This window comes from Aspergillus flavus, chromosome 5 (genome assembly GCF_009017415.1).
Source record: "Aspergillus flavus chromosome 5, complete sequence".
NCBI classification, from domain to species: domain Eukaryota; kingdom Fungi; phylum Ascomycota; class Eurotiomycetes; order Eurotiales; family Aspergillaceae; genus Aspergillus; species Aspergillus flavus.
The window spans coordinates 1,040,911-1,065,635 of NC_092408.1; the positions used below are offsets into that span (position 1 = coordinate 1,040,911).

Here is a 24,725-nt window from a genome sequence, read left to right on the forward strand (position 1 = left end):
CCGCTCAATGCTGATCATGTTGAGAAGGCCAATAAATATCGGCGCCCCCGACGCGTGTTGATTTGGTCTGCAGCGCTTCAAAATGAGTCGAAAAAATCGTAACCCGCTCTCGAATCCACTGCATTATGCGACACCGCAAGCACAGGTAGGACCGCCTGCCACATACTCCTCCGCCCAGCGCTTGTTGAAGGGATATGACTACGGTAAGCTGAGAAGAGAGAGAAAAATTGCTCAACACTAACCTGTGGCCCAGTGATCATTGGAGCGGGCGCGGCTGGCTCCGTGTTGGCCAGCAAGCTCTCCGAAGACCCGAATGTCTCGGTCCTCCTGCTTGAAGCTGGTGGAGATAATACCGGCGTCACGGAGAGCAAAATGCCCTTGGGTTTCGGAAAGCTCCTCCACACCGAACATGACTGGAATTATTATACCGTTGAGCAGCCTGGCCTTGCGTCGCGTCGTCTGTACTGGCCTCGAGGTCGCTTGATCGGTGGTAGCACATCGATTAACGCGATGATGTACCATCATTGCTCAAAGTCCGACTTTGATGAGTGGGCGTCTCATTATGGATGCCAGGGCTGGAGCTATGATGACCTGGCGCCATATTTCAAGCGTATGGAGCGCTTTACTCCAAATCCAAACCGTCCACGCATTGACCTGCAGCATCGGGGCAATGCGGGCGAGTGGCAGACCGGGTATTCGTGGCTCACTGAGATAGGCGAAAAGGGGTTTTTACCTGCCTGCTACGATGTCGGAATCCCAGCAGTCGAGGATATCAACACGCCGGGGGGGACTCTGGGTGCGACTCGATTCCAGACCTTCATTGATTCCAACGGACAGCGATCGTCCTTGGCGACGGCATACTTGACACCGGAAGTCAGGAAGCGGCCGAACCTCTTCATCGCATGCCATGCTCATGTTACCAAGCTTCTTTTTGACCGGCTTAGTGGTGATGAGCCGACTGCAATTGGAGCGGAGTTTCAGAAGCAGCGAGGAGGAGAGCTCTTTGAAGTCCATGCACGCAGAGAGGTTATCCTCAGCGGCGGGGCGGTTAACACGCCGCAGCTGTTGCTTTTGAGTGGTATTGGCCCTAGGGATGAACTGGAAAAGCATGGTATCCCCGTTGTCCGTGCCAACGATGCCGTAGGGAAAAACCTCAAGGATCACTTGGTGACAACTACCGTGATGTGCAAGGCGAAGGCGGGCACCACCCTCGACTATCTTGGCAGCCCTCTGAGGGCTTTCCCGTCCTTGGCTCGATGGATGCTTCTGGGAGGAGGTCCCCTGACCAACAATGTGGGCGAAACAGCAGCATTCATTCGATCATGGGAGCACCACCCGTTCCCAGGATCGTCGTCGGAGCGCAACCCCCCGAAGGATTATACCTCGGGTTCAATTGGGCCAGATGTGGAGATCATTGGCGTACCAACCGGGTTCATCCATCATGGTGAAGAGCCACCCATGGATGGAGCCAGTGTATTCACCCTCGCCCCGATCAGTCTGCGTCCGCAAAGCAAGGGAACTATCACCCTTAAGAGCAGGGACCCCTTTGACCATCGTAAGCATATCTCCCTTCCTCCGAAATAGAAATAGAAAGGAAACTGACACTCCACCTTTGCTAACAGCCATAATTGATCCCAAGTACTTCAGTGACGAAGAGGGTAATGACCGCGCTGTTCTCTTGGCAGGGGTGCGCGTCTGCCTCCGGATCATGCGCAGCCCTGTGTTTCAGAAATATCTCGAGCGCGTGCCAGTTAATGACGACCCCTGGTCATACTGGTGGCCATACTCCAGCAGCGACATTGATCGCATCACAGATGACCAACTTCTTCGCTGGATGGACGAAAAGGCCTTTACACTGTACCACCCCGTCGGCAGCGCACGGATGGGGACCTCTCCGGAGAACAGCGTGGTCGATGTACAGTGCCGAGTACATGGTGTCAAACGCCTGCGGGTGATGGATGCCAGTGTGTTCCCGGAGCAAATCAGTGGGCATCCCACTGCACCTATTGGGGCTATGGCCTACAAGCTCAGTGATATGATCAAGCAGGACTCTGCCACAGCGGGGCCCCCTCATGCACGCTTGTGATGGCCCTAAAGCTGCAGTATACGTTGATCGATGCTGTCAGTGGTGCAGAACTGCCTAACAATGTTTAAATTGTGTCAATAACATGTCATATTCCGCCGAGTTTCCGGAGGACAAGTAATTGTTCAAAGCTGTGCTCGTAACACCTATAGTATATTTGCATCGCAGGTTGTCTTGCTATATCTCGTTTGTATACCATTCAACATAAAGTGACAAGTTGGACAACGTGGCCCATATATACCCGACACGTGGTGGCAGGGTAGCCTTGTTTATAATGTAGTCATATCCGTGACTCCGGCAGCTTTGGACCATTTCCCTTAAACGGTAGCTGGCCATCTATTTATCTTTAATATCCCTTGCGGAACGTGACCAATAATGAAATCAGTTATGCCGCCTGAGAGTGAAACCGAGCCAGTCACTTGCATTACTTCTTAGTCTCCGGATAGTGGCTGATATATTGACTCCACCTTGCCGCAGCCCAGGTAATTCCAGCCGAGCGGATGCAACCCAGCAGTGGTTAAAGAATAGCTTGGCTGCACAAATCCCCACCTCCAATACGAGCAATAACCTGATTTCGAAGGTAGCTCGGTGCCACCTTTCTGTTATTGTTGTGTGAACATACGATGTGACTTCAGAATACAAAAACCCCAGAAAGCCCCACTTGTGTGCCCAGGACACAGAGTAAGACCAAGACGACCCTCCTTTTGCTATTCAAGATGCGTTTTCAATCGCTAGCAGCAGCTATACTACTCAGCCTAAGCATCACAATACACGCCACCCAAACCTTCAAGAACACAGGCACCACCTCAGGCTGGAGCTCCATCAACCAAGAGCACAAGGGCACAGTGCAACAAGTCACAAATGTAGTCTACGGAGGTTCCACCGCCCTAAAGATGACACAGGTCTACGATTCGAGCTACAGCGGCCGCTACCATTCTGAAGTTGTCCATAACGATATGTACAAACTCGGCGATGAAGGCTTCTACGGCTTCACCTTCCGTCTACAAGAGTCCTGGCAGTTCTCACCCGCACAGTCGTACAATATCGCACAGTTCATCGCTGATTTCGGTGATACCGGTTGCGACGATTACATGCCGTCAAGCATGGTGTGGCTGATCGGTGACCAGCTCTTTACGCGAGTGAAGACGGGTAGTGTGTGCGCGCAGAAGACGACTACCTTTAGCAATTTGGCTACTGTGAGTGCGGGCGTGTGGCATAAGATTATTATTCAGGCTAAGTGGAGGGCGGACGGGACAGGGTACTATAAGATGTGGTTTGATGGGAAGAAGGTGCTTGAGAAGTACAATATCGATACTACTGTTGATGATGGTCGGGCTTTCCAGTTCAGGGTTGGGCTTTATGCGAATGGCTGGTATGATGATGGTGGTATGAAGGGATCTCAGGGGACTCGCCAGGTGTGGTACGATGAGATTGTGGCTGGCACTACCTTTGCCGATGCGGATCCCGATCAGCAGTAGAGGCTTTCTTTTGGAGGTATAGGTGGTCTGAATGAAAGCAGTGACCTCTGATGTTGAATCGCCGGGGGATGCAAGATGTATTGATAGTAGATTCCCTATAGGTTGTTTGAGCTGAACGCCGTCCGTCTCTTCTTCAGTGCTCATTCGACATCCACCTGAAAAAGGATTTTGTGCCTTGATTGAGCAGGCATCCAGAGACACAAAGAAGTGGCTAGCGAGTCACTCATCCTGGTTTCTCTGGCGTTATGAAGCTCTCACCATTTATCATGAGTATTGCCGAACAAGTTGTTCAGATACCTCGGCGAAATAAACAGCGTTCTATATGGTGGTTATCGTAAACACCAGCCCCACCACTGAGTGATACTGAGCGCAATGGACGAAAGGTTCGTAGCCTCTTGAAAACCGAGGAGAGTGGATGGGATGTGGGCAAAGCTGTCAAATTTCTTGCCAGTAATCTATCTCTATGGGTTACCGGAGTCCTACTTCCTGTAGATGCCGGCATTACAGCTGTATCTGGGATCGAATTTAGTGGTCTATATCGTTCAAGCTCGCTTGTGGGAGAGAACTGATTCTCTATGGCTCCTGTGCTACAGCTTCTCATAGTAGGAAGTGTGTGAAGCACTAGTTTGGAACATGTGAGCTCCAGCGCTCCAAAGCTTGCAACGGCTTGACACGTAGGGAGTCATTCTCGAGACAGATACACCTTTGACGATCTATAGCACAGCCCCAATGATAGCGTATCTTCAGCCCCACAACTCAAGCTCAAGCATTTATTCGCTGGATGTCAAGTGGATCCAAGGTATCAACAGTGCAGAATACGAGATGGGGCTGGTGATGCCTGGTAGGTACTTCTTAAATATCCACTCAACCCCTTAGTATACTACCATTAACCCAAAGCCCTAATAGCGAAGTCCAACAGAGCCCCCAAGCACAATGGACCAACAACTCACACCAACACAGAAAGCCAACCTGCACGAGGTCGCTGACCTCATGCTAGAAATCTACCAAACACTGGCAAACATGCGCTTCCTCAACCCCGCTGGAATCATCAAAGGCCCCCACAATATCGACAATGTTCGCGAGTTATATGAGAAACTAGGCCTGGATCCATCAATCACATACCTCCACAAGATCTTACCGTACATCGATATCTTCGTTGCTGGCCAAACGGATTTCTTTCAAGGGGGCATCTTCGCAGATTTCCGCCTACCAGAAGATATAGAGCAAGGACGCGATCCGTTCTATATTGGCCCGGGTGATGACGACTATGAAGATGAAGATGGGCCGTATATGCGACCGTGGATGACTGCACTCTCATTGGTAGGGAACCATCAAAGTGTGATTCTTTATGATGCGCGGAGGCATCGTATTTGGATCATCGATCAGGAGAGTTGGGATACAACGGATCCTGCGATACGGGGAAATGCAGACCGCGCGGTTGATGAGGATTATGAGTCTGGTGAGAGAAGTGTCAACGAGAACAGCTTTGAGCATGTACCTAGTCGCCCTGCTGGTGATGTGTTGAGAGATATCATCCGCTGGTACCGTTCATTAGACATATTGCCTGGCGGTGGGGAGAACAGTGGACGGGAATGGGACGGTGATGAGCTTCCTTTGAGAGAGCTTTATATTAAGCATGGCTGGCCGGACGACTTCGATGGAGACGCCTTTCAGGCGGAGCGATTAAGCTATGCTATGTCAATGGAGGATACAGAAACACAAAACGGCGATGATTCCATGTGAGATTGAAGCCATGAATCAGTAGTCTACGGACTGATTCATGATGCGAAAGGCGCGAGGGGGTTAGTGGAATGCGATATTCAAGAGTATGAGAGGACTGTCCAAAGAAAAGAAGGGACGCTCTAGGAGGATTATGGTAATTTAGCCAATTAAGACATTTTGGATTACCAGTGGATGCAGAGCCAAGATAGTCGATTCAACAAAACTGGCTGCAGTTAGCATCGCACAGAAGAGCATGAGAGATATCTAGGGCGATCCTATCCAGACATCTATCGACAGTGTAGAGCTAGTCAGGATTCCTGCGTTATCTTCGAACTCTAACAGTGTGAAGGCGTTTAAGCTTCTTCTTGTGTTGAAGCCTAGGAAGAGCGTGTCGAGTATGTAAACCCGTGCTTCTCTGATACAGTTGAAGGGAGGGCATGCCCTGGTCATGTGTTGAGTAACCCTAAATATCACCAACATAATAAATGACCAACCAGGGCAAGACTTATGAATACAAACTACGATTAATTAAACAGGGCCTAAATCATAAAAGATTTAGTCATTCACCATAATAATCATAATCTAACTCCCACCCACCAGGCCACCAATGTACAACGAAACCCGCCTTCACCCGGCAAACAACACCCACTCGCTCCCCTCATGCAACCCAAATTTATACATAGAACCCCTCGGGGAAGCACCAAAATGAATCAAAAACACAATCACTCCGCCCTACCACACCATATTTCCACATTGTCGCAGTCGAACCAGCGAGCCGCATCACAGGTTAGCAGACAGCTTCCCATTCTTCTTGCCGGTGTAAGTAGCAATAAGATCCATCAGAGGCGGGGACAAGGTATCGTACGTCTGCAAGCCGAGCGACTGGAACTTAGAGCGAACTTCGTCCATTCCGTTAGGGTGGAAGCCCTGCTCAATGATAGAGGACACGAAACCAGCGAACTGCGGCTCCTGCCATCCCTTCTTATCGGAAAGCTCGGCGTGGACAAAGTCCAGTCCCTTGAAGGGGTGGTCAATCTCAATGCGGCCGAACAAATGAGTGCCGCATTCCTTGCAGGCGTAGCGCTGAATGGCGGCTGCCTTGTCGAGAATCTCGAGCTTGTCTGCGTTGGCAGCCACAGAGAGGTTCTCCTTGGGGACTACACCAACGACGGAGAAGAGAGCACCGGCGGGCTTCCAGCACTTAGAACATCCGCAGGCGTGGTTGTGGGCGACGTTGCCCTTGATGGCGACTGTGACTTTGTTCTGAGGGCAGAGACAGTAGAGGTTTCCGCCGGGAAAATTGGCGTCACCTTTGGTGATACCGTTGTCAACGAGGGGGTGGAGGGAGACAGGCATGTTGATTTTTGAGATTGCTGTTCAAAAGGGAAAATCTAGATGGATGTATAGTAAACAGCGTTGCGATTGATTATATGTATTGCGTTTTTTGAATTTTCTAGAATAGCTATGTCAGTTTGCTACATGGTTCGGACATTTATAAAGCTATAAAGCGATTATCGCGCCATAGTTTGTACTACGCATCCCCTCATGAGGAGATAGAACAAAAAAAAATTAATTGGCGATTTATCGAGGGGTTTTCTACCTGCTGTCTCCACGTTGCGATTCGCACATCCCTAGACGGTCCGTGTCCGAAACGGTCCGGGGGTTTCTATACTCAATCCGGTTGTGCTTTCCGGTCCCGTGCCCGGACTACGACCATTTTCACTCCGCAGTACGGATGTCCTTCCGAGATTTTCTTCGATTGCGTGCTATCGGCAGTTATCTCTGTCTGCACTTATCTCCGGGTGTACGAGTTAGCTCCAAGCGATCTATTCATACTTTGTCTAATGTTACAAGGTATACTATACTTTTTTTGCAAAATTCAACAGCATTATACTGCTGAATTACATTTTGAGATACTTGTAGCGACCAGCACATGGTGAGTTAAAATGCATTATCAAGTTGAAATTCATCCGTTTCAGTCATTTCTGTATATGTACAATTCATAACCCCATAATTGACTCCTTTTCCTCACGATACCACCATATCAACAACGCATCGGATGCAATCCCCCTGCTTCATCTGCTCAAAAGCGGTATTGATATTGGCCAAGGTCTCACGGTGCGTGATAAATTCGTCGATTTTCAAGTCACCGTTCAGATAATCCTCCACCAGACCCGGAAGCTGGGAACGACCCTTGACGCCTCCAAAAGCACATCCCCTCCATACACGACCAGTAACTAGTTGGAAAGCTGCCCAAAGGTCAGTACACATCCGTCATTATGGAAATTTCCAGAGAGGATATCACTTACGCCTGGTTGTGATCTCTTGACCAGCAGCAGCAACGCCGATGACGATGCTCTCACCCCAGCCCTTGTGACAAGCTTCAAGAGCAGCGCGCATGACACTAACATTTCCCGTACAGTCGAAAGTGTAGTCACATCCACCATCAGTCATGTCAATAAGCTCATCCTGAACGGTCTTCCTCAGTCGAGCCGGGTTGAGGAAATGTGTCGCTCCGAACTTGTAAGCCCATGCTTCCTTTCCATCATTAATATCAACCACAATAATCTTTCCGGCCTTCTTCTTCACCGCGCCCTGCACAATCGATAGACCGACACAGCCAGCTCCAAAAACTGCGACATTAGATCCCTCCGTAATATTAGCAGTAACCGTCGCAGCACCGTAACCGGTCGTAATACCGCACCCGAGAAGACAAGAACGGTCCGTCGGACAGGAAGGAGTGACCGCTACAACTGAAATATCGGCGACAACAGTGTATTCGGAAAAGGTCGAGCAGCCCATAAAATGGAGGAGATCTTTTCCGCGGGCTTTGAAACGGGTCGTGCCATCGGGCATGACGCCGCGGCCTTGCGTGGCCCGGATCTTACCGCACAGATTCGTCTTCCCGGACCGGCAAAATTTGCATTCTCCGCACTCCGGTGTACTGCCCACCTCGTTAGTAGCTTGTTAAAGTATTTTTCGAGTAGAGTCACATACTAGAGAGCGATCACATAGTCGCCGACTTTGACGTTGGTAACACCTTCACCAACCGATTCAACAATACCGGCACCCTCGTGGCCCAGAATCACCGGGAAAGCGCCCTCGGGATCCTTGCCGGAAAGCGTGTAGGCATCTGTAGGCGAGGCAGTTAGACATGAATTGAGGACTTCCAAGCAATCTGAACTCACCAGTATGGCAAACTCCAGTGTGCAGGATCTTGATGCGGACTTCATGAGCTTTTGGTGGTGCGACTTCGACATTCTCGACTGATAGGGGTTCCGCTGCTGCCCAGGCAATTGCAGCCTGCTTAACCATCAATAATTGCTCCTTGTTCAGCACGTGGCGCATGAATTCCTACCTTGCAGGTGATGGTCTATTCATCGTCAGTAAATTTTGCGAGAGAAGATCAGAAATGGCTTTGAGTATACCTTTCCCACTGTAGTCGCCATTGTGGACGTATTAGGTACTCAGAGACTCAATTCTAGTAACTGAGGAATGCACAGGGAGAAAATAGTTCAAGAAGAAATGAAGAAAGAAAGAAAACAGCAGCTATTGAAAAGAGCAGGTGCATCGCATTCGAACAGAACTACTCGTATGAGGCAAGGAGACGGAAATAAGATGAGACCCACGACGGAAAGGAAATAATTCCTATAGTGAGGGGTGAGGGGAAACAGTATGAGGGGGTAGCTCACCGACAAAAAGAGTCCAGATCTTAGTTGTGGGGTTATAATTGCTTCGATAAAGGTGTTCAAGTCGACATTGTAAAGGATTATGGGTACGTCGGCGGTAGATCGGAAGACCTGCCGTCCATTCAATCCGGCCGAGACATACAGCATCGAACAACCCTAATGGGTTATCAATCCCGGACTCTAACAATTTCGCTTGACTTTTATTAACAACAGAGCAATCCGACAAGGGTTGCATAGCATTAGACAGCACCTTATCAGTCAATCTGCAACATATACAATCGCAGCAATTATTTGCGTTTTTGGGCCGAAAAATTCGTCCACGCTCATCGGCAGCCAAGAGTTCATTTAGACTATGGATGAAACTAGCCTCCCGATACGATCCGCCGTCTCTCCAATACTGCGGGCAGTTAGAAAAGGAAGGGTAATCGCTTTTACCCCGCATGCAAAGCCAGATCTTCCCAGCAAAAAATTCGTACATTGATTCCTCCGAGGTCCCCGGGCTCTGAGTGATCTAGAGAAAGATTATGTCGAGCCTGAATGCCAACCCGTCTAAGGTATATACAAGATCTTGTAGGCAATAAGGTTGCGCTTTATGACTATACTAGAGTCCAACTTCGTCATAATCGTAACATTTTCATTCTGGTCCTTATGGATGTATTGTGTGTGCTCGAGGAACAATAACATATCATACAGTCCCTTTCGACAAACGAAACCTCCCTCTTGAAGTTAAGGAGCCGGGAAAGCACGTATCTCAAGACAACTCACATTAGAAGAAACCGGTCTTTATATATAGGACGAACGAGCGTCTAATGCGACAATCGTGTTGGCGCTCCCATCCATACTTCACGATGGCTTACACTGAAAGAGCCACTGCCATGGCATATAAATGATTAGGGTTAGCAATATGGCAAACGAAACTCGCGAGTCATTGACATCTGATGACGTTAAAGCCGGGGCTGTGGAGACAGGTCTCAATCACAATATACAGGGTAAGCTTTCCGCCTTTTATTGTATCCGCCAATGTGTTGCAGTGTCTAACGAACTCATTAAGAAGAGCCGACATTCGGTCGGGAATTTGAGTTCAGTGAAACAAGTGTTTATTTCAAGTGCTCTCAAGACGATTCCGATGTCGATTCGGATAATGGTCTTTTTGCAAGAGAGACTCCCAAAGACAGGCATTTGACAACCGATAACTTGAAAGGATATTTATTGAGCTGGACAACACTTAGAGTGGATGAACTAGGGATAGCCTGTTTGTAGCCCGGTGACGATGGTCCCTGCCTCGGGCTTTCTTTATGTTCTATTACCTATGGTGGTACGTGGATCAAATGCGAGATACGTGAGGCAGGGCTGCTGTTCCAGTGGTACTCATGGTTAACTCACAAGGGCAGCCACTTGTGCATCAAAGTAAATTGATGGAATTGCCTGTGGTAGTCGCTATGGAATATAGAGAGTTGCTGCGTCCGGATTCCTCCAGAATACCGGGAGATTCTACAATTCTAGCACTATTATAATATTTATAATGTATTGCATCATACCCCGATGGCTGTATATTGCATGGAGCACACCTCGCATCTTCAAATTTCCAAGTGCAACAACAGGCCTCCTCAAGTGGGCTCTCTGGTCAACTTCACTAAATATCTGTTGTGAAAACACAGTCAATAAAGTTGGTATCGATCGCACCCAAAAGCACCAAGATCACCACATGGGTGCTACCAATTTCTCTTCCATCGTTATCACTGCCCTGTCTCTGTCTAGCCCGAAATTGAAAGAGGAGCTACGCTGCTCTTGAGACACCTCATTCACTTCGCGAAGTAGAGGTTCACACTACTGCATAAACCTAGTGTTCTTTGCCTCTGCGAGGAATTCTTGTCGATGTTGTTGAAATTTAGACAACGAAACATCGTATCTAAATTCAAAGGGCTTGAGCATGATGTCTGGCATAAATTGGCGCAGGCTCTCACGCTTCCTAATGATCGCTTGCATTGCGCGTGCACAGCATAGTACTGCCCCCACGTAGAGGGAAGGATTCTTTTGATGAACACAAGGGGTGGTAAAAAGGGAGGGCGAGTATTGCCGTATCTCCATGTCACCAAAATCTCCTATATTGTAAAACATTTCCGCCATCTTTTGTAGGTAACATGGTGATCTAAGAGCAGCCTGGCTTAAATCAGCTAAGAATCACCCAGAGCAAACAAGCTTTTATACTCACTACCAACAAGTACTTCAAACATCCCCAAACTAAAGGCGAGGGCTTCTTCGCCGAGGATGTAACGCCAACGTCGAGAAGGCAGCGAAATATTCCATCGAATGGAGACAGGTCCCTGGTTTCTCTAAGAAAGTGGGTTGCTTGCTATTGGCCTTGTCGGCGAGTTGGAACACCTCGTGCGCCCTTGCCGTAGCGTCTTTTCATCTTTGATTACTAGCGTTGTAGAATTCGTTCAATGCTTCCTGCAATGAAAAGGATGAATCTGCTTTCTTTTGACGATTGGGTTTCATTTTCGACGACAGAAAATGGCGCTATCTGGAGGTGGAGATCCCATCGATGGAATAAATGCCATTGGATGACACCGATCCAGAGGTGAAAGTGGAGGAAAGTAAGCATTTGAAAAGGATGCCAGGGCGCCAAACCAGGAGAAGAGGGGTTAATAGTAACAAAGATTCAAGTCGTCTAATTCAATACGAGCTGGATCATCTGGCGAGGCTAAGAATAAATCAGAATCAGACACTGGCGACGATCTCAAAGCATATACGAAGTTCTCCGACAAAACGTAAATTCCGCTATTGAGTAACCCCAACAGCGAACTATGGAGTTTAGAATCTAGCAGACACCCCAATTGTACTAAGATTAGCCCTGATGTTGAGTTGCGAACTTGGCCATTCAAGGCGCGGCCCAAACTCCTTGTACTAGAATATATATATATTTACCGCCCTGGGAACAAGTACAAATGAAATAACGTTCTTTATATATAATTAGCTCTAGCTGCTTCATTCTGCCTTGTTGAATTATGTGTTCCTTGTGGTTAATGATATCTTTGAGAGGACTACAATGCTAGCAAGCGAGATGGATCTCGCTTGCATTGGTAGCAGGTATACGCTTCCTTATAGACGATATTCATTGCAACGTAATTGTGCGATTGTCTATCGGGATTGTTGAAAATGTATGAAGGACATATTTGGGACACTCGATGTTCTCAGGTTACTTGTTTATACGCAGCTATACAGTCGATTGTATGACAATTTCAGAGAATCATAGACAGAACATCAACGTACTATTCGCTTGTACTCAAATGAGTAGAACCTACAAGGATATTCCCACACTATGCTGTGTACCCTCCAACTGGAGCTGTTTACAATATCGACTGTAACTAACAAGTAGCCCATCAGGCGAACCTAAGTATGACAGCTTACTCCATTTATTGAGAAATTATATTTGAGGGATCGCTCTTGAGGACAAAGCATATCCGCAAACGCCATAGGTGGAAGGATCTCGGAGAAACCCAGAGCAAAACCCCCATTTGACATGGCTGCATCCTTCGGACCATTGCTTCATGCTTGGCTTTCCTTGCTAATAAGGGTGTATGATCGTCATTGATGAGCAGGAAATAGAATTTTCTACGACACACGGCTCGCGATACTAGGTCTCGTGGATTGTCAGTCTCTCATGCCTTGATTTCAAAGCAAGCCCATGGATTAACAGCAAACACTTTTCTATTTTAAGGATGGTTGAAACGAGCTCCTTATTTGGTGTGATAGGCCAATTGCCGAACAAAATTTCTGACCGGTCTTCTTCGATGTATCCCGGGATTTATTGTGTGGTGCCTTGTGTGTAGGTCTCCTTGTTCAGCGGAGTATCTAAACACAAGATCCATGGCTGCTTTGTACACTATCATTCCTCGGTTCTTCTGGGAATGTGGCGCTATTGATATGGAGTCGTTAGATACACTGACTGTAGTGGCAAAATCGGGGGCTAGAACAGATAGAATGTTTGAGACATCTCCCAGGTATTGAGTATCCCGCAGGAGCTCTAGGAACTACGAGTACTCAGGATGTAAGCGGAGGGTACCCATGACCATCACTGTTTCGAGATGCTACCGATCATCGTAGTGTAATATCTGATTGAGACCCATTAGCGGCAGCAGAAACTGCACTAAAGGCTGCACAGGTATCGTGTGGTTCTGACCGGTAGGATACAGACGCCAGCAAATTGATCGCATTTAAAATGGTATCGATAGTGGCACCACTGAGCATTGTCGTATGTTTATATAATTTTGGAAACTACAAGTCACCGCGGGTTGTAGGACAGGGAGGGGAACAGTTTCCCCTACTTCGACGAGGGCAAATCTTCCGTATCCTACATAACCTCAGAGCACAAGGATATTATGCCATAGCTACCATGTTCCTATCCCAAATGCATTTTAAAAGTTTCGTGATATCCTAGTACAGAAATAGAACCCGATCCTATATCAAACACTGGACCCGGGTCAACTTCGGTTCTCGATGGTTATTCCCCTAGCCCGAACCCTATTGAGTGGGACTTCTACTATGAGCTCCATCACGAACCACCGAGATCGAGTAACCAACCACAACCACCACTGCAGAAGGCTTGTCCTATAAATGGGAACAACCTGCTTTATACCACTGGGAGATCATCACCCTATTTGTGGAATGCAGGATCAGAAACTCCTGGGGATGGTTCAGGTAAATTAGGGCTCGGCATCGATCCAGGGGTTCGGCTATTTTACGGTTGATCCACTTCCCGAGGGTTCGACGAACGCCCTCCTGTTGGCGATGAAAACTGATTACTACGTTCGTCCCTGCTCCAGATCGGCCCTAGCGTCTGTGGTGGATCCTTTAGAATTGTTTCGACTTTTGAGTCCCCAACAGGGTTGAGCGGAAGGGAAGAAAAAAAGGAGGACCTTTCTAGCTATACCCATTAGAGGTCAAAGCCCCATTAAATGGTCTCAGCATGGGCTAGCCTGTTTCAATCATGCGTATTCCTTCCCCCAAAATACGGTTCTCACAGTATCATTGCTTTTTCGGCGCTCAAGCTACAGCTTTAGAAGGAACATTATACTGATGTCAAGGAACGTGTCGTAGAGTAAGCTCTACCTCTTTACTGCATCTCAACTCTTCGATATGCATACTGGACATATTCCATAGCTTGTAAATCAGAAAAGGCAGATCCATTTAGCGTGATAAACAGGTCTAGACTAGTCGCTCGGCGATATCGGAAGCTGGATGGAAGTTCTCATAATTGAGTTTGATGCCCAGTGTTCGCCCCGAAAACTAGCTGGTCATCCCGGCTTACCCAGTTAGGGTAAAATCACCGCGCGGTTCACTCTAGGGTCTAGAACAAGAAAAGCGAAGATTCTCCCCGACCGTTTCAGATTGAAGATGCGTTCTCTCTATTGTTCTGCTGTTGCCATATTTCCCCACATTAAGAACTCTATTTGCGCTTGTAGCTTGATTCATGCACACACGGTTTCTAAATATACCTCAGCTCGATGGTTGATTGCCATGATTCATGGGAGGGTTTGGAGGGACCTTGCACTAACATCAAGTCCGAACCCTAGGGGCCAGGGGCTTTCCCGTGTGTGCATCGGGATGGGAGTGGGTTACTGGTGTGTGCTGAATCGGTGCATTTATCCGGTTAGGAGATGTTATTGGGGAAGTCAACACAGGGAAACTGTTGTTCTCCAGCTCATTTACTGAATGTCGTGAGCATCAGGAAAAATTATTAGAATTCTATGTAGGGATGGAAGGCGCAAACATAAGCAAATGATCCAGAAGGTCACTTGAGAACAACTGGTTATACCGTTCTAGCAGCATGAACCGAGTACCCAAAAGTCCGACTTACCATTCCGATCTAGTCAAGCGCATTTCCAGACTAGGGTTGAGTTTCTATATGCCGCCCTTTCTTGAAACGTGGATCTACAGCTAATCATGACCATGCCATGGATAAAATGGTTTCATCGTTAGCTCAAGACGGAAACATGGTTCCATTCGAGTCCGAATAGCGACATCAACAGCACAAAAAGGGAGAACTCACGTCTATATAAAGGCCTTCAATCCACTCCCATTGCCCCCTCATCCAGCCAGCATCCACAACATTCTTTCCTTGTTCCTTCACTCGAAAAGCGATAAAAAAAGTCATTCATCTTTCGTTTATCTTTTCTATCTTTGTTAATTCCCGACATGCGTTACGCTCTTTATACCCTCGCCCTTGGGGCAACCTCGACCCTGGCGGTCCCGGTGTCTGTGACACCTCACAATGGTACCTTGCCGAACGTCCCCGGTAGAATCGGTACTCCCCTTTCCAACCCACCCAGAGCTCGTGCTGGGGTGCAGTCTCGTACCTTCCTGCCTCTCATTGAATGGCTCGGCCACCACGGCTCGGCCACTTCTACTACCTCTTGTGAGGCTTGTGAGGCTTCTGGCAGTGCTACTAGCAGCGGTGCTGTTAGTGTGACTACCAGCGTCTGTGAGAAATGTGAGAACGGCCACGGTGTTGGCGTGAGTGTCAGCTTCGGAACCAACCCCAGTGCCTCTGCTGGCGCCAGTGTCAGCGGTGGTGTCAGCGGAAGCGTCAGTGGTGGTGGTAGTGTTGGCGCTAACGTTGGCGGCGGCGCCAATGCTGGTGCGGGTGTCAGTGGAGGCGCGAATGCTGGTGCTACTGGTGACGCTGGCGCAGATATTGGTGCCAGCGGCAGCGGAGATGTCAGTGGAGGTGCCAACGTTGGTACTAGCGGTGATGCCGGAGCTGATGTTGGTGCCAGCGGCAGTGGAGACGCCAGCGGAAGTGCTGAGGTTGGAGGAGATGCCAGTGGTGATGCTGGAGCTGGCGTCAGTGCCACAGGCAGTGGTGATGTTTCTGGTAATGCCACCCTTGGAGGAGGTGTCAACGCTGGCGGTGATGTCGGCGCCAGTGGTGATGCTGGAGCTGATGCTGGAGTAAGTGGAAGTGGTAATCTCAGCGCTGGCGGAGATGTCTCTGGTGGTGCCAACGTTAGTGGTGATGTTAGTGGGGATGCCTCCGGTAGTGCCAATGTCGGTGGTGATGCTGATGCTAGTGGCAACGCTGGAGCTGACGTTGGTGCCAGTGGAAGTGGAGATCTTAGCGGTGGCGTCAATGCCGGTGGTGATCTCAGCGCTGGCGGAGATGTCTCCGGTGGTGCCAACGTCGGTGGTGATGTTGGAGGCAATGTTGGAGGGGATGCCTCTGGAAGTGCTAATATTGGTGGTGATGCTGGTGCTAGTGGCACCGCTGGAGCTGATGCTGGTGGAGATGTCTCCGGTGGTGCCAATCTCGGTGGTGATGTTGGCACTAGTGGAACTGGGGATATCTCTGGTAGTGCCAACGTTGGTGGTGATGTTGGAGGCAATGTTGGAGGTGGTGTTAGTGGTAATGCTGGTGCTGACGTTGGTGGAGGAGCAAATGCCAGTGGAAACCTTGGAGGCAACCTTGGTGGAAATGCAGGTGTTGGAGCTGACGCTGGTGCCAATCTGGGAGGTAATACTGGAGCCAATGTTGGAGGCATCCTTGGTGGAATTGCTGGTCTTGGCGGTAATGCTGGTGCAGGTGTTGGAGCTGATGCGGGCGTCGGCGGCAATGCTGATGCAGGCGTTGGTGCCAATGTTGGTGGCAACCTGGGAGGCAATGCTGGAGCCAACGCTGGAGCCAATGTCGGTGGTATTCTTGGTGGATCTGCTGGTCTTGGTGGTAATGCTGGCGCAGGCGTCGGCGCCAACCTCGGCGGAAGTCTGGGCGCCAGCCTGGGTGGAAATGTCGGTGGAAATGTCGGCGCCAATACTGGCGTTGGTGCTGATGCCGGCGCTGGAGAGGACTGCGACGAGTAAGGTAGTCCAGAAGCCCAAAAGTGCATTGCTCATCAGCAGGCCTATTTTGAATCCTTGTGTCTTCAAACTCTTCCGATCCCTATTTGATTGTTTTCATTAATGCTGCTGGCTCGGGCCAGACCTCTCATTATGGTCGTTCATACATCATGTCTGTCATTTCCATGTCATATAGATAATTCTATTAATCCTGCCTTGGATCCCACTTGATCATAAACAACTATAGCCTGAGAAAGACAACTGCGAAAAGAAAAATGTGGAATGGACCCTAAGGTGGAGTGGTCCAACAGTCAGTGACGCTACCAACATTTGGTCAGGCGGTCCGTATTTCTAAAAGTAGCATAATGCCCTTATTATGGATATATCGCTGTATCGATATACGGGTTCGTTTAGGCAGGGCGAGCTGATGAATAGGAGAGGGAAACATATAACGTGATATGCATTTCACAGGAAGGGTATCCCTCTACAATAGGGATTTAGCTTTAAAGTTAGGGCTGCCTGAAAGTGACAGTATTGTGACAGAAACCACCATGGGATCTGGGTTGGTTCCTATTTCTGGCTTTGTGTGTGAGTAAGCTTATCACTACTTGCTACAGGTGTATTAGCACAAACCCTGAAGCGAATGAGAAACCCCTCATACCTCTTTGTGACCAAGTTTAGATTATTTATGACTAGTGAATTGGCTATCAACAGTGCACAATCTGGAACAGAAAAAGGCAATGATAATATCTCCCGAATCTTTAGCTCAAGGTTCGTGCCGCCCGGAGAAGATATGCGATACTCTTCACATTGATGTCATCTACCAATCATGACTTCTTAAATCTTTCAAAGTGAGTAGTGAATGCTAAGCCACGAGAACCTGGTGCTTGCAGTGGCTAATGCTATTCTTGCGTTTTTGTGGCAGGCGAAGTGAATATAGATTGCCCCCTCCTCAGTATATCTCTAATGTAAGTTGGCATTCTAGACCCCCTCCATATGACAAGCAATCTTACTGATCGTCCATTCTTGGACCAGAACATTACTTTGCGCTCATAGCAACCTTACCACACTGAGAAATACTCGTCGACTTACCCTGTCTTAAACGAGAATAATATCACCATGTCCCGACCATCAAGAGCTCCACTTAGAAGGCGTCATGTCGGTGATATTATTGGCCTCTACCCTGCAACTGAGCCCTGGTGTGCTGGATACGCCACATCACTGAGACGCCGATGCCATCGGCGTCTCCTCGCTTCAGATTGCGCTGCTGCCTGTACTCTCCTTGACCAGGCCACTGACGAAGTCCACGCTGGACACTCCATAGATCAACACCTTGAGGATTTGGCATCACTAGTTCTTTGCACAAATGATCATCAGGGTCAAGCATCCGATCTAATAGACACATGGAGCGAGAAGGTAAACGACTTTCTGACTAAGGTAACGGCGTTCCTGAACCGGGTAATTTTGGAGCAGGAACCTAGGGCAGAATTCTTGGAGATGCTTGGGGGGCCAGCTGGAGTTACCAGAGAGCTTCACGGTCGGCTTTCGCGACTGAGAGTGTCAGAAGGGTTCCCAAGCCCCGTTGGTCCTGCGATTATAGCTACAAGTGCTATTTTGCAACGGCGAATAGAAAGACAATCGTCCACCCCAGCACACAATAACTTTCAAACCGATTCCCTAGCTATCAGCGTTCCCAGTCAATATCCAGACATCGCGACAAGGCCAGCACAAGGTAAAGCTGGATTCACGGGTTCTCCACGCTCCTCGGTAACTCGTCGATCTGTGGAAGGAGACTGTGCAATGTGCTTACTGCCATTGTGGGAGCCAGGGCTCTCGACCGATGATAGAGAACAGCCCAAAGATATTAGTCGTGGGAATGATAGAGACGAAAACTATATTGAAAATTCATCGGCCTCTATCAGGGCTTGCCTGAAGCGTGACAAGCTGCTGGTCTGGTGCAAGAAGGAGTGTGGAACCAATTTCCACAAGGACTGTATGAACCAGTGGATTGAGACATGTCTGAATTGCTCTCGTCCAGCGAAGTGCCCTATGTGCCAAACGCCTTGGAACATGTTACCTGCATCCTACAACTAGGCTCCCGTGCTCTCGCTATGCCTTGCTTTCCCTGCAAGACGTTGCGGTTATGTGTTTGTTCCTGCTAATCTCTGTAGTTTTCCTTTTCTCCTTTCGTTTCTTCAATGAATTTATGGTTATCAGATTCAAACGACAGCTTTTTGTCACGGTCTAGTTTACAATATGCGAAATAATGAATGCTACAATGACGTTATGGTAGAACCAACCGTTTGTCCCTTTATTATTTTACACACAAAGAGCAGCATTGTCAGGCCAGTAGGCCTTTATAAGAAATAAGCGACCGCTTGTTGCTAAGTCTGTAAAACATAGCACAAAGTGATTATCCTAAGACCTACTCCAGGGCCGTAGGTTTAATGGGGGCGTCTATTATCCTCGTCATGGGTACAAAGCTTACATTGTCATGGATATTGATCTTTTCACAACTCTTTATATGTCCAAAGGCAATGCAAGTGGTTTCTTGGGTGAAAGCTCCGTATGCATTTAAAAGCCAAGCTGTTTCCAAAATGGAGTATATCCATATCGAACTATATCCTCATTTATAGGATTGGCCGAACACCCTTACTCAGTTGATTCCCATGATCCCATTCTGCCCTGCGGTGGAATACTGTTCACAAAGTGGAATTTCCCCATCTAAGTATAAATGCAATGGAGCGGAGCTATCTTACTCAAGAATGCCCAGTGGAGATACTGGAGAGGATCCTTTACCACGTGCGTATGACGGACCTATGGGAATTGATTGATGTGACTCCAATCGAGGAATCTGCCATTCGTTTTCACAGCAAGGCCCGACTAAGACAGCTATTACTCTGGAACGATTTCTATGTCTTCGAAGGAGACCAAGAGTGGAGAGAATGGCGGAATGAGGATGACAACTATTTCCGGCAGCTGGAAGAGCAAGGCAATCTGAGAAGACCAGTAGTTTACCGACACGATGATCCTGTGACGCACTGCATCGCGCTGGACCGCGACGACCGATTGCAGTTCATGCTGGAGTGCGGGTTTTCACCTGACTGCTGGACGAAGACTGGTTGGAGTCCACTCGGTGTGGCAGTTCATTACAGAGCAAACAGGTGCTTCGATCTGCTCTGCGCTGCACAGGCTGAGGAAGACGTTTTGCGACAAGATACCGGAATCCTGCCTAGCGCTCCTAATTGGCTGATGACCTTTGTCGGCGAAAGAGCGTACGCATATGGTTTTGAAAGGCTTTTGGATCATTTTGACCAGTATAACCGGACTCAACATAACAGGATAGAGCTTCCTCCTATCAGTCCACAGGCCATATTTGAAGTCGTTAGGACCTTTCCAGTTCCTCTGGTTGAGCGTGCTGCTCGTGCCGGACTCAGGCTCGCTTTAGCCGCACATCGCACCACCCAAGAAGGAGCATGGCATATTGCGCCCTTCCGCCCCGATGCAATGGACTTGATAAATGTACTGTGTCGTGAGTGTGCTACCAGCCTCAATAGTTACGATGCCAACGGTCGGACTCCGTTATTCCCAGCTGTAGAGTCTGGGAAACCCGATGTCGTGAAACTGTATATTGACCGCGGTGTCGACGTGGGTCATATCGCCGGGGTTGCAGAAACAGCCCTCCACCTTGCCTGTAGGCAGAGGTCGGTGAATCTAGAAATCCTTCAGCAGCTGCTCGCTCTTATCGATGTCAATTCCGGTGCTGGGAGCGCGCAGGGTACGCCATTGCACACACTGTTAATGAGCACATGGGGCCATACGTATGGCCGCATTCCTTGGGCCACGATCGCTAACCCAGGTGGTGGCATCCACGGTTGGAAACGGAAGCGTGTCCGTCCATTGTCAGCCGAGGAGGAAATTATCATGGAGGTTGCTTGCGAGGCTTGTAGCATGATCCTGGGCTTTTATCCCGAAAAGGAAGCCGTTAACGCAAATGAACAAACCGCCTTGAAGCTGGCTCGGGCACTTCGTCTCAAACGGCTCTCCAGCAGGATTCTAGGCGCTCCTGAGAAGCCAGAGCAGCGATGGGATAGACGGCTGAGACCCAGGATAAGACGGTGAGTCTTGGTCAGTCCTTTCTATTTCTATTGTGTCTTTCGTCGCATTCACTAGATTTATTGCTTCCATCTCACATGTAGATCTACCTTTTGGATATTATGAGCACTGTTTAGCGTGGTTGGTTGGATTCCCTTGACAAAGCTGGGCATACTGTTTTTCTTTCACTACTGCCATCTCTTTTCCTCTTTATGCTTTTATAATTCCATTTCTATGTCCAAATAAAATTGTGTAGATATTCTTAGACCTCTATTAGATCACCTAAGCATGACAGAAATACGACAAGCACAAGGATAGGTCTTGGAATGCAACGTGATCAGCTGACCGATTAGGGCATATGACACCCCAACCCCAGCAGCAGATGACATTGGGCACTTGATTCTGACCACTTCAGACTCTGCATATAAATGGACCCTTGTATCTTGCCTATAGAGAATAGATCGAGTTCATCCCATCTCGTCTCCGTTAACTTCAACCGACTGCGACACCACCATCCACCATGAACTTGAAATCCATCGCTGCGGCGCTACTCACTGCCTCTGTCGCGAGCGCGGTGCAGCATCAGTACACCTGTACTAGTCCTGATTTCTGACAGTGATGGAACGGATATGCTAACGAATGCAGCGTTACGAACGACTTCAATGGAAGGCCATAGAATCCCGGCCTTGAAGTCGAAACAGACTGTTCTCGGACTTGGGGTCGATGACAGCCGTACGTTACTTTATTTAACTTATCGGTTGAGATAGACTGATTCTTCTAGGTTGCTACACATGCTCATCGCCCTGTTCGAATGCGGTGTGTTGTCACGGACGGTTCCCTCAGTGCTGCTCAGATGGGGTCTACTGTTACTGTTGTGAAGACTGATCTACTGGGTTGAGGATGGTATTATATCATATTAGCTATTAGGGTACGCAATCATCAGCTGGAGTTGCACATCGAGATGATATCATCTGGGATGAACGGCTTCAGGATATTGATCAACGCAGGCAACGGGATCCAATCCAAGGTCCCATGAATAGTCTCAATCGCGGATCCGCTGTATAGAACTCTAGCATAGAGCTTTTCTTCGGAAGTCTCCCTGTTTTCCACATTAGTCAAAATTCATAAGAGAGGAATAAGAGGAGCCCGACGTACCAAATCTCAATAGCAATATTCGATGCCATTCCCGGCCAGCGGAGCGATCTGATTCCCAACGCACCGAGAATAGGACCAATATCGCCATCATGCACGAAATTATGGCTATATACTAGGTCGGATTTGCCCTTCTGAACGGCTTCCAATTTTCGCACAATTTCTCCGATGAAGAGACCTTCGACGAGTTGGATGTATTGCGTGGCATTCGCGTTGGTCCGCCACCAGTAGTTCCATTCCCAATCGCCGGCGCGGAAAACCTCATTTGCCTGCTCGGTTGTCACGCAGTCAGATCCATCCTGCACGCGACATGGCAGTTCGTAGCCGTTACACAGGCGGGCCTGGAAGTTGTCGGCAAAGTGGTCGAACGTAGAAGTCCAAGAGTCAGTAGCGTTAAACATAGTAGATAAGCGTGTGCGCAGTGGCTCAGTGACGGATAGATGCTCATTCCATTCTGCGGTGGATTGGATGGATGAGAGCAGCGTGTCCCGAGCGGAACAGGAAAACCCGCGGTCGACGGTGTCGATCCCAGAGGCCTGTTGGTGGAGCGGGATTGGTCCGGAGTGCTCGGGAAAGATTCCGCGGAGGACACCGCCCGCAGAGCCTTGGGTTAGGGCGGAGGAGCTAGAGCGGAACCAGACCTTTCCGTCGGGCGAGTCGGGAATTAGACCAAGCTGGTCTCCGTAGACGGCGCGGAGATCGCGACCGTGTTGGTAGCCATCTAGAAGGCCTCCGATCGTGAGCTGCGGATACTGGCAAGATCCATTGACGTATGTAGTCAAGAACGGGTTAGATGGGTCGGAGTACGCTTGACCGTAGACTTTCGCTGGAAGGGTCCCCTGAGCAGCTGGCGCAGCGTAGAGATGGGGATGGATATTGTCGCAGTTGTAGTCTTGGTTCTGTGACTGTCAGCTAATAGTTGGAGAATGCTACCCCAAGGGATGACATACCTCGCCCCCGGGAAGGAGGTTATAAGGAGTGCGCCGCTGATGGCGCTGGAGATACTCAAGATAGACCAGGCGAGCGGTAACGGAGTGGTTGGCGACGGGAGGCGGCAGGGAGTATGTATCTTCGTTCGGGTGGGGCATACTGCAGTAGTTGTATACATCACCTATGGGGCTGGTCGCGTCGGCCGGCGCGTTATAGATGCCGCCGTACGTGCCGAGAGAAGCATTGGTGATGAAGGTTGTATGGTTGAGGGGCGGATAGAATGTGTCTCGGGACGCGAGGGACGGCGTCCCGGAGAGGAGGGCTATTATGAGGGCAATCATGTCTAAAAGACCTTCGTACACTGATAGCATGTTGTTTCCATCGTGCGCGTGGGTTTATTTATGAGTTAATCGGAGTAGTCATGGCAGACTTAGAAGATAACATTTAATGCCAGCAATCCAGCAAACCCGCCAATCATGGGCCGTCATCTCACACGTGGTGCGGGCCCTCGGAATTTGCCGAAATAATCAGCCAGCTTAATGCTTCAGTTCAATTTCAATATATCATTTAGTACGTAAAATTGCTAGAGCACGTGTGTTCCGCTAAAGTTTCCTGTGGCTCAGCATAGGTCATGGTCTGTTACTATGGGGCTGCTCGGAATTCTACATGCACCGACTACCGGGATGTCATGCCGCATGCGCGGTTTGAAGAGTCCATTGGCCAGAAATATATAACCAAACTGGAAGGTGCCGGTAGGCAGTTTACATATCTTGAAAAAACAAATCAGTCACCCGTTTTATATCAGACAGCTTTGTTTAGTCATCATCCACGCCTAATTTATCCGCAAGTGCATTGGAGCAGAAATCTGAGATTTTATGCATGTTGGTGACTATGCCAGAATGATTGTTGTTACGTACAGTGGGCTAAGCGATAGATAAAGGAAAGACAAGATTAGGAAAATCACGACAATGGCAGTGGAGTTATAGTCAATTATCTAAGGTGGCCACGTGACACTATTGTAATTGTCTTCATGTTCTGTTATGCGTGCTTCACATAGCGCGTGCTCATATATGGTATATTGGACGCGCGACCAGGATCGACTGAATACGTAATAAGGAGGGGCAAACAATGTAGATGCCTCAGGCTGCATTTCTAATTCCCGGCAAGTGGTCGAGTGACCAGTCGCCGCTAGGGCTCTTGGCAGCAGGTGAGGTGATGGTCCCTGAACTTCATTTGTTTAACAGCCCAGGAAGAGGTTCCGCAGTGGAGTTCCAACTGGCCTATAATGAGGACCCTAAGCTGATTCACTGGTTCGCTCTGACAAGGTCAATGGCTTTAGCTCCATGGTAAATGTCATATTGCCAGGGTTTTTCCGCCAAAGAACGATTTAACAGGGTGAGGCCCTGGCTACCAGGTTAAGAGCACAAGATGCTCCAACAATGACAGTTTCTTTGATATTCACCGTTGAGATGAGCCAGGAACAATTGCCATTGACGATCAACTCTGTTCCATGGTTCTGATACTGCTAAAAAAGGCACACGATGATCCTGTGGGTTGCCACCAGTCACTTTGCCCTGCATAAACCAATGGAGTCCATAACCCCCCACGGTTGCTTGTCAAATTAAATTTGCAGGCCCAGGGACCAAGTCTTCAAGTTGACTTAATCTCTTTGGAGGAATGGGATGGAGCAATGGGTTCTTCGCCCACTATCGTGCGTTAGCTGGGTCAGGAGTGTTGATT

At 48.8% G+C, this 24,725-nt stretch overlaps 9 protein-coding genes across 9 annotated transcripts; 6 read left to right on the plus strand and 3 right to left on the minus strand.

Annotated features, from left to right (window-relative positions):
- Window positions 1–82: 82 nt before the first annotated feature.
- Window positions 83–2,086, plus strand: F9C07_6592 (putative glucose dehydrogenase; the record flags this gene model as incomplete). Its single annotated transcript, XM_041292703.1, has 3 exons — window positions 83–203; window positions 254–1,555; window positions 1,623–2,086. The coding sequence occupies 3 exons, from the start codon at window positions 83–85 to the stop codon at window positions 2,084–2,086; spliced, it is 1,887 nt and encodes a 628-aa protein (XP_041147347.1).
- Window positions 2,087–2,799: 713 nt separating this feature from the next.
- Window positions 2,800–3,561, plus strand: F9C07_6591 (polysaccharide lyase; the record flags this gene model as incomplete). Its single annotated transcript, XM_041286257.1, has 1 exon — window positions 2,800–3,561. One exon carries the CDS (start codon window positions 2,800–2,802, stop codon window positions 3,559–3,561), a length of 762 nt encoding a protein of 253 aa, XP_041147348.1.
- A 729-nt stretch (window positions 3,562–4,290) lies between these two features.
- Window positions 4,291–5,304, plus strand: F9C07_6590 (uncharacterized protein; the record flags this gene model as incomplete). The annotated part of the gene is made up of 2 exons (XM_041286260.2): window positions 4,291–4,402; window positions 4,481–5,304. 2 exons carry the CDS (start codon window positions 4,291–4,293, stop codon window positions 5,302–5,304), a joined length of 936 nt encoding a protein of 311 aa, XP_041147349.2.
- A 759-nt stretch (window positions 5,305–6,063) lies between these two features.
- F9C07_2203751 (uncharacterized protein) lies at window positions 6,064–8,631 on the minus strand (the record flags this gene model as incomplete). Its single annotated transcript, XM_071509568.1, has 7 exons — window positions 6,064–6,656; window positions 6,956–7,049; window positions 7,120–7,179; window positions 7,321–7,532; window positions 7,593–8,227; window positions 8,281–8,416; window positions 8,472–8,631. The coding sequence occupies 7 exons, from the start codon at window positions 8,629–8,631 to the stop codon at window positions 6,064–6,066; spliced, it is 1,890 nt and encodes a 629-aa protein (XP_071364303.1).
- Window positions 8,632–14,295: 5,664 nt separating this feature from the next.
- Window positions 14,296–16,991, minus strand: F9C07_2162252 (uncharacterized protein). Its single transcript, XM_071509303.1, has one exon. The coding sequence runs from the start codon at window positions 16,863–16,865 to the stop codon at window positions 15,159–15,161; it is 1,707 nt and encodes a 568-aa protein (XP_071364304.1). The 5' UTR covers window positions 16,866–16,991; the 3' UTR covers window positions 14,296–15,158.
- Window positions 16,992–17,359: 368 nt separating this feature from the next.
- On the plus strand, window positions 17,360–19,353 carry F9C07_2213909 (uncharacterized protein; the record flags this gene model as incomplete). The annotated part of the gene is made up of 4 exons (XM_071509670.1): window positions 17,360–17,396; window positions 17,426–17,579; window positions 17,734–17,776; window positions 17,865–19,353. 4 exons carry the CDS (start codon window positions 17,360–17,362, stop codon window positions 18,900–18,902), a joined length of 1,272 nt encoding a protein of 423 aa, XP_071364305.1. The 3' UTR covers window positions 18,903–19,353.
- A 105-nt stretch (window positions 19,354–19,458) lies between these two features.
- On the plus strand, window positions 19,459–20,930 carry F9C07_2284561 (ankyrin repeat-containing domain protein; the record flags this gene model as incomplete). Its single annotated transcript, XM_041286258.2, has 1 exon — window positions 19,459–20,930. Exon 1 carries the CDS (start codon window positions 19,548–19,550, stop codon window positions 20,928–20,930), a length of 1,383 nt encoding a protein of 460 aa, XP_041147352.2. The 5' UTR covers window positions 19,459–19,547.
- Window positions 20,931–21,269: 339 nt separating this feature from the next.
- On the minus strand, window positions 21,270–23,566 carry F9C07_2284562 (histidine acid phosphatase). The gene is made up of 4 exons (XM_041292696.2): window positions 23,006–23,566; window positions 22,059–22,954; window positions 21,549–22,002; window positions 21,270–21,496 (listed from the first exon to the last, which is right to left on the minus strand). Exons 1-3 carry the CDS (start codon window positions 23,354–23,356, stop codon window positions 21,843–21,845), a joined length of 1,407 nt encoding a protein of 468 aa, XP_041147353.2. The 5' UTR covers window positions 23,357–23,566; the 3' UTR covers window positions 21,270–21,496; window positions 21,549–21,842.
- F9C07_2233816 (uncharacterized protein) lies at window positions 21,424–21,801 on the plus strand (the record flags this gene model as incomplete). The annotated part of the gene is made up of 3 exons (XM_071509941.1): window positions 21,424–21,496; window positions 21,549–21,622; window positions 21,685–21,801. The coding sequence occupies 3 exons, from the start codon at window positions 21,424–21,426 to the stop codon at window positions 21,799–21,801; spliced, it is 264 nt and encodes an 87-aa protein (XP_071364306.1).
- Window positions 23,567–24,725: the final 1,159 nt, after the last annotated feature.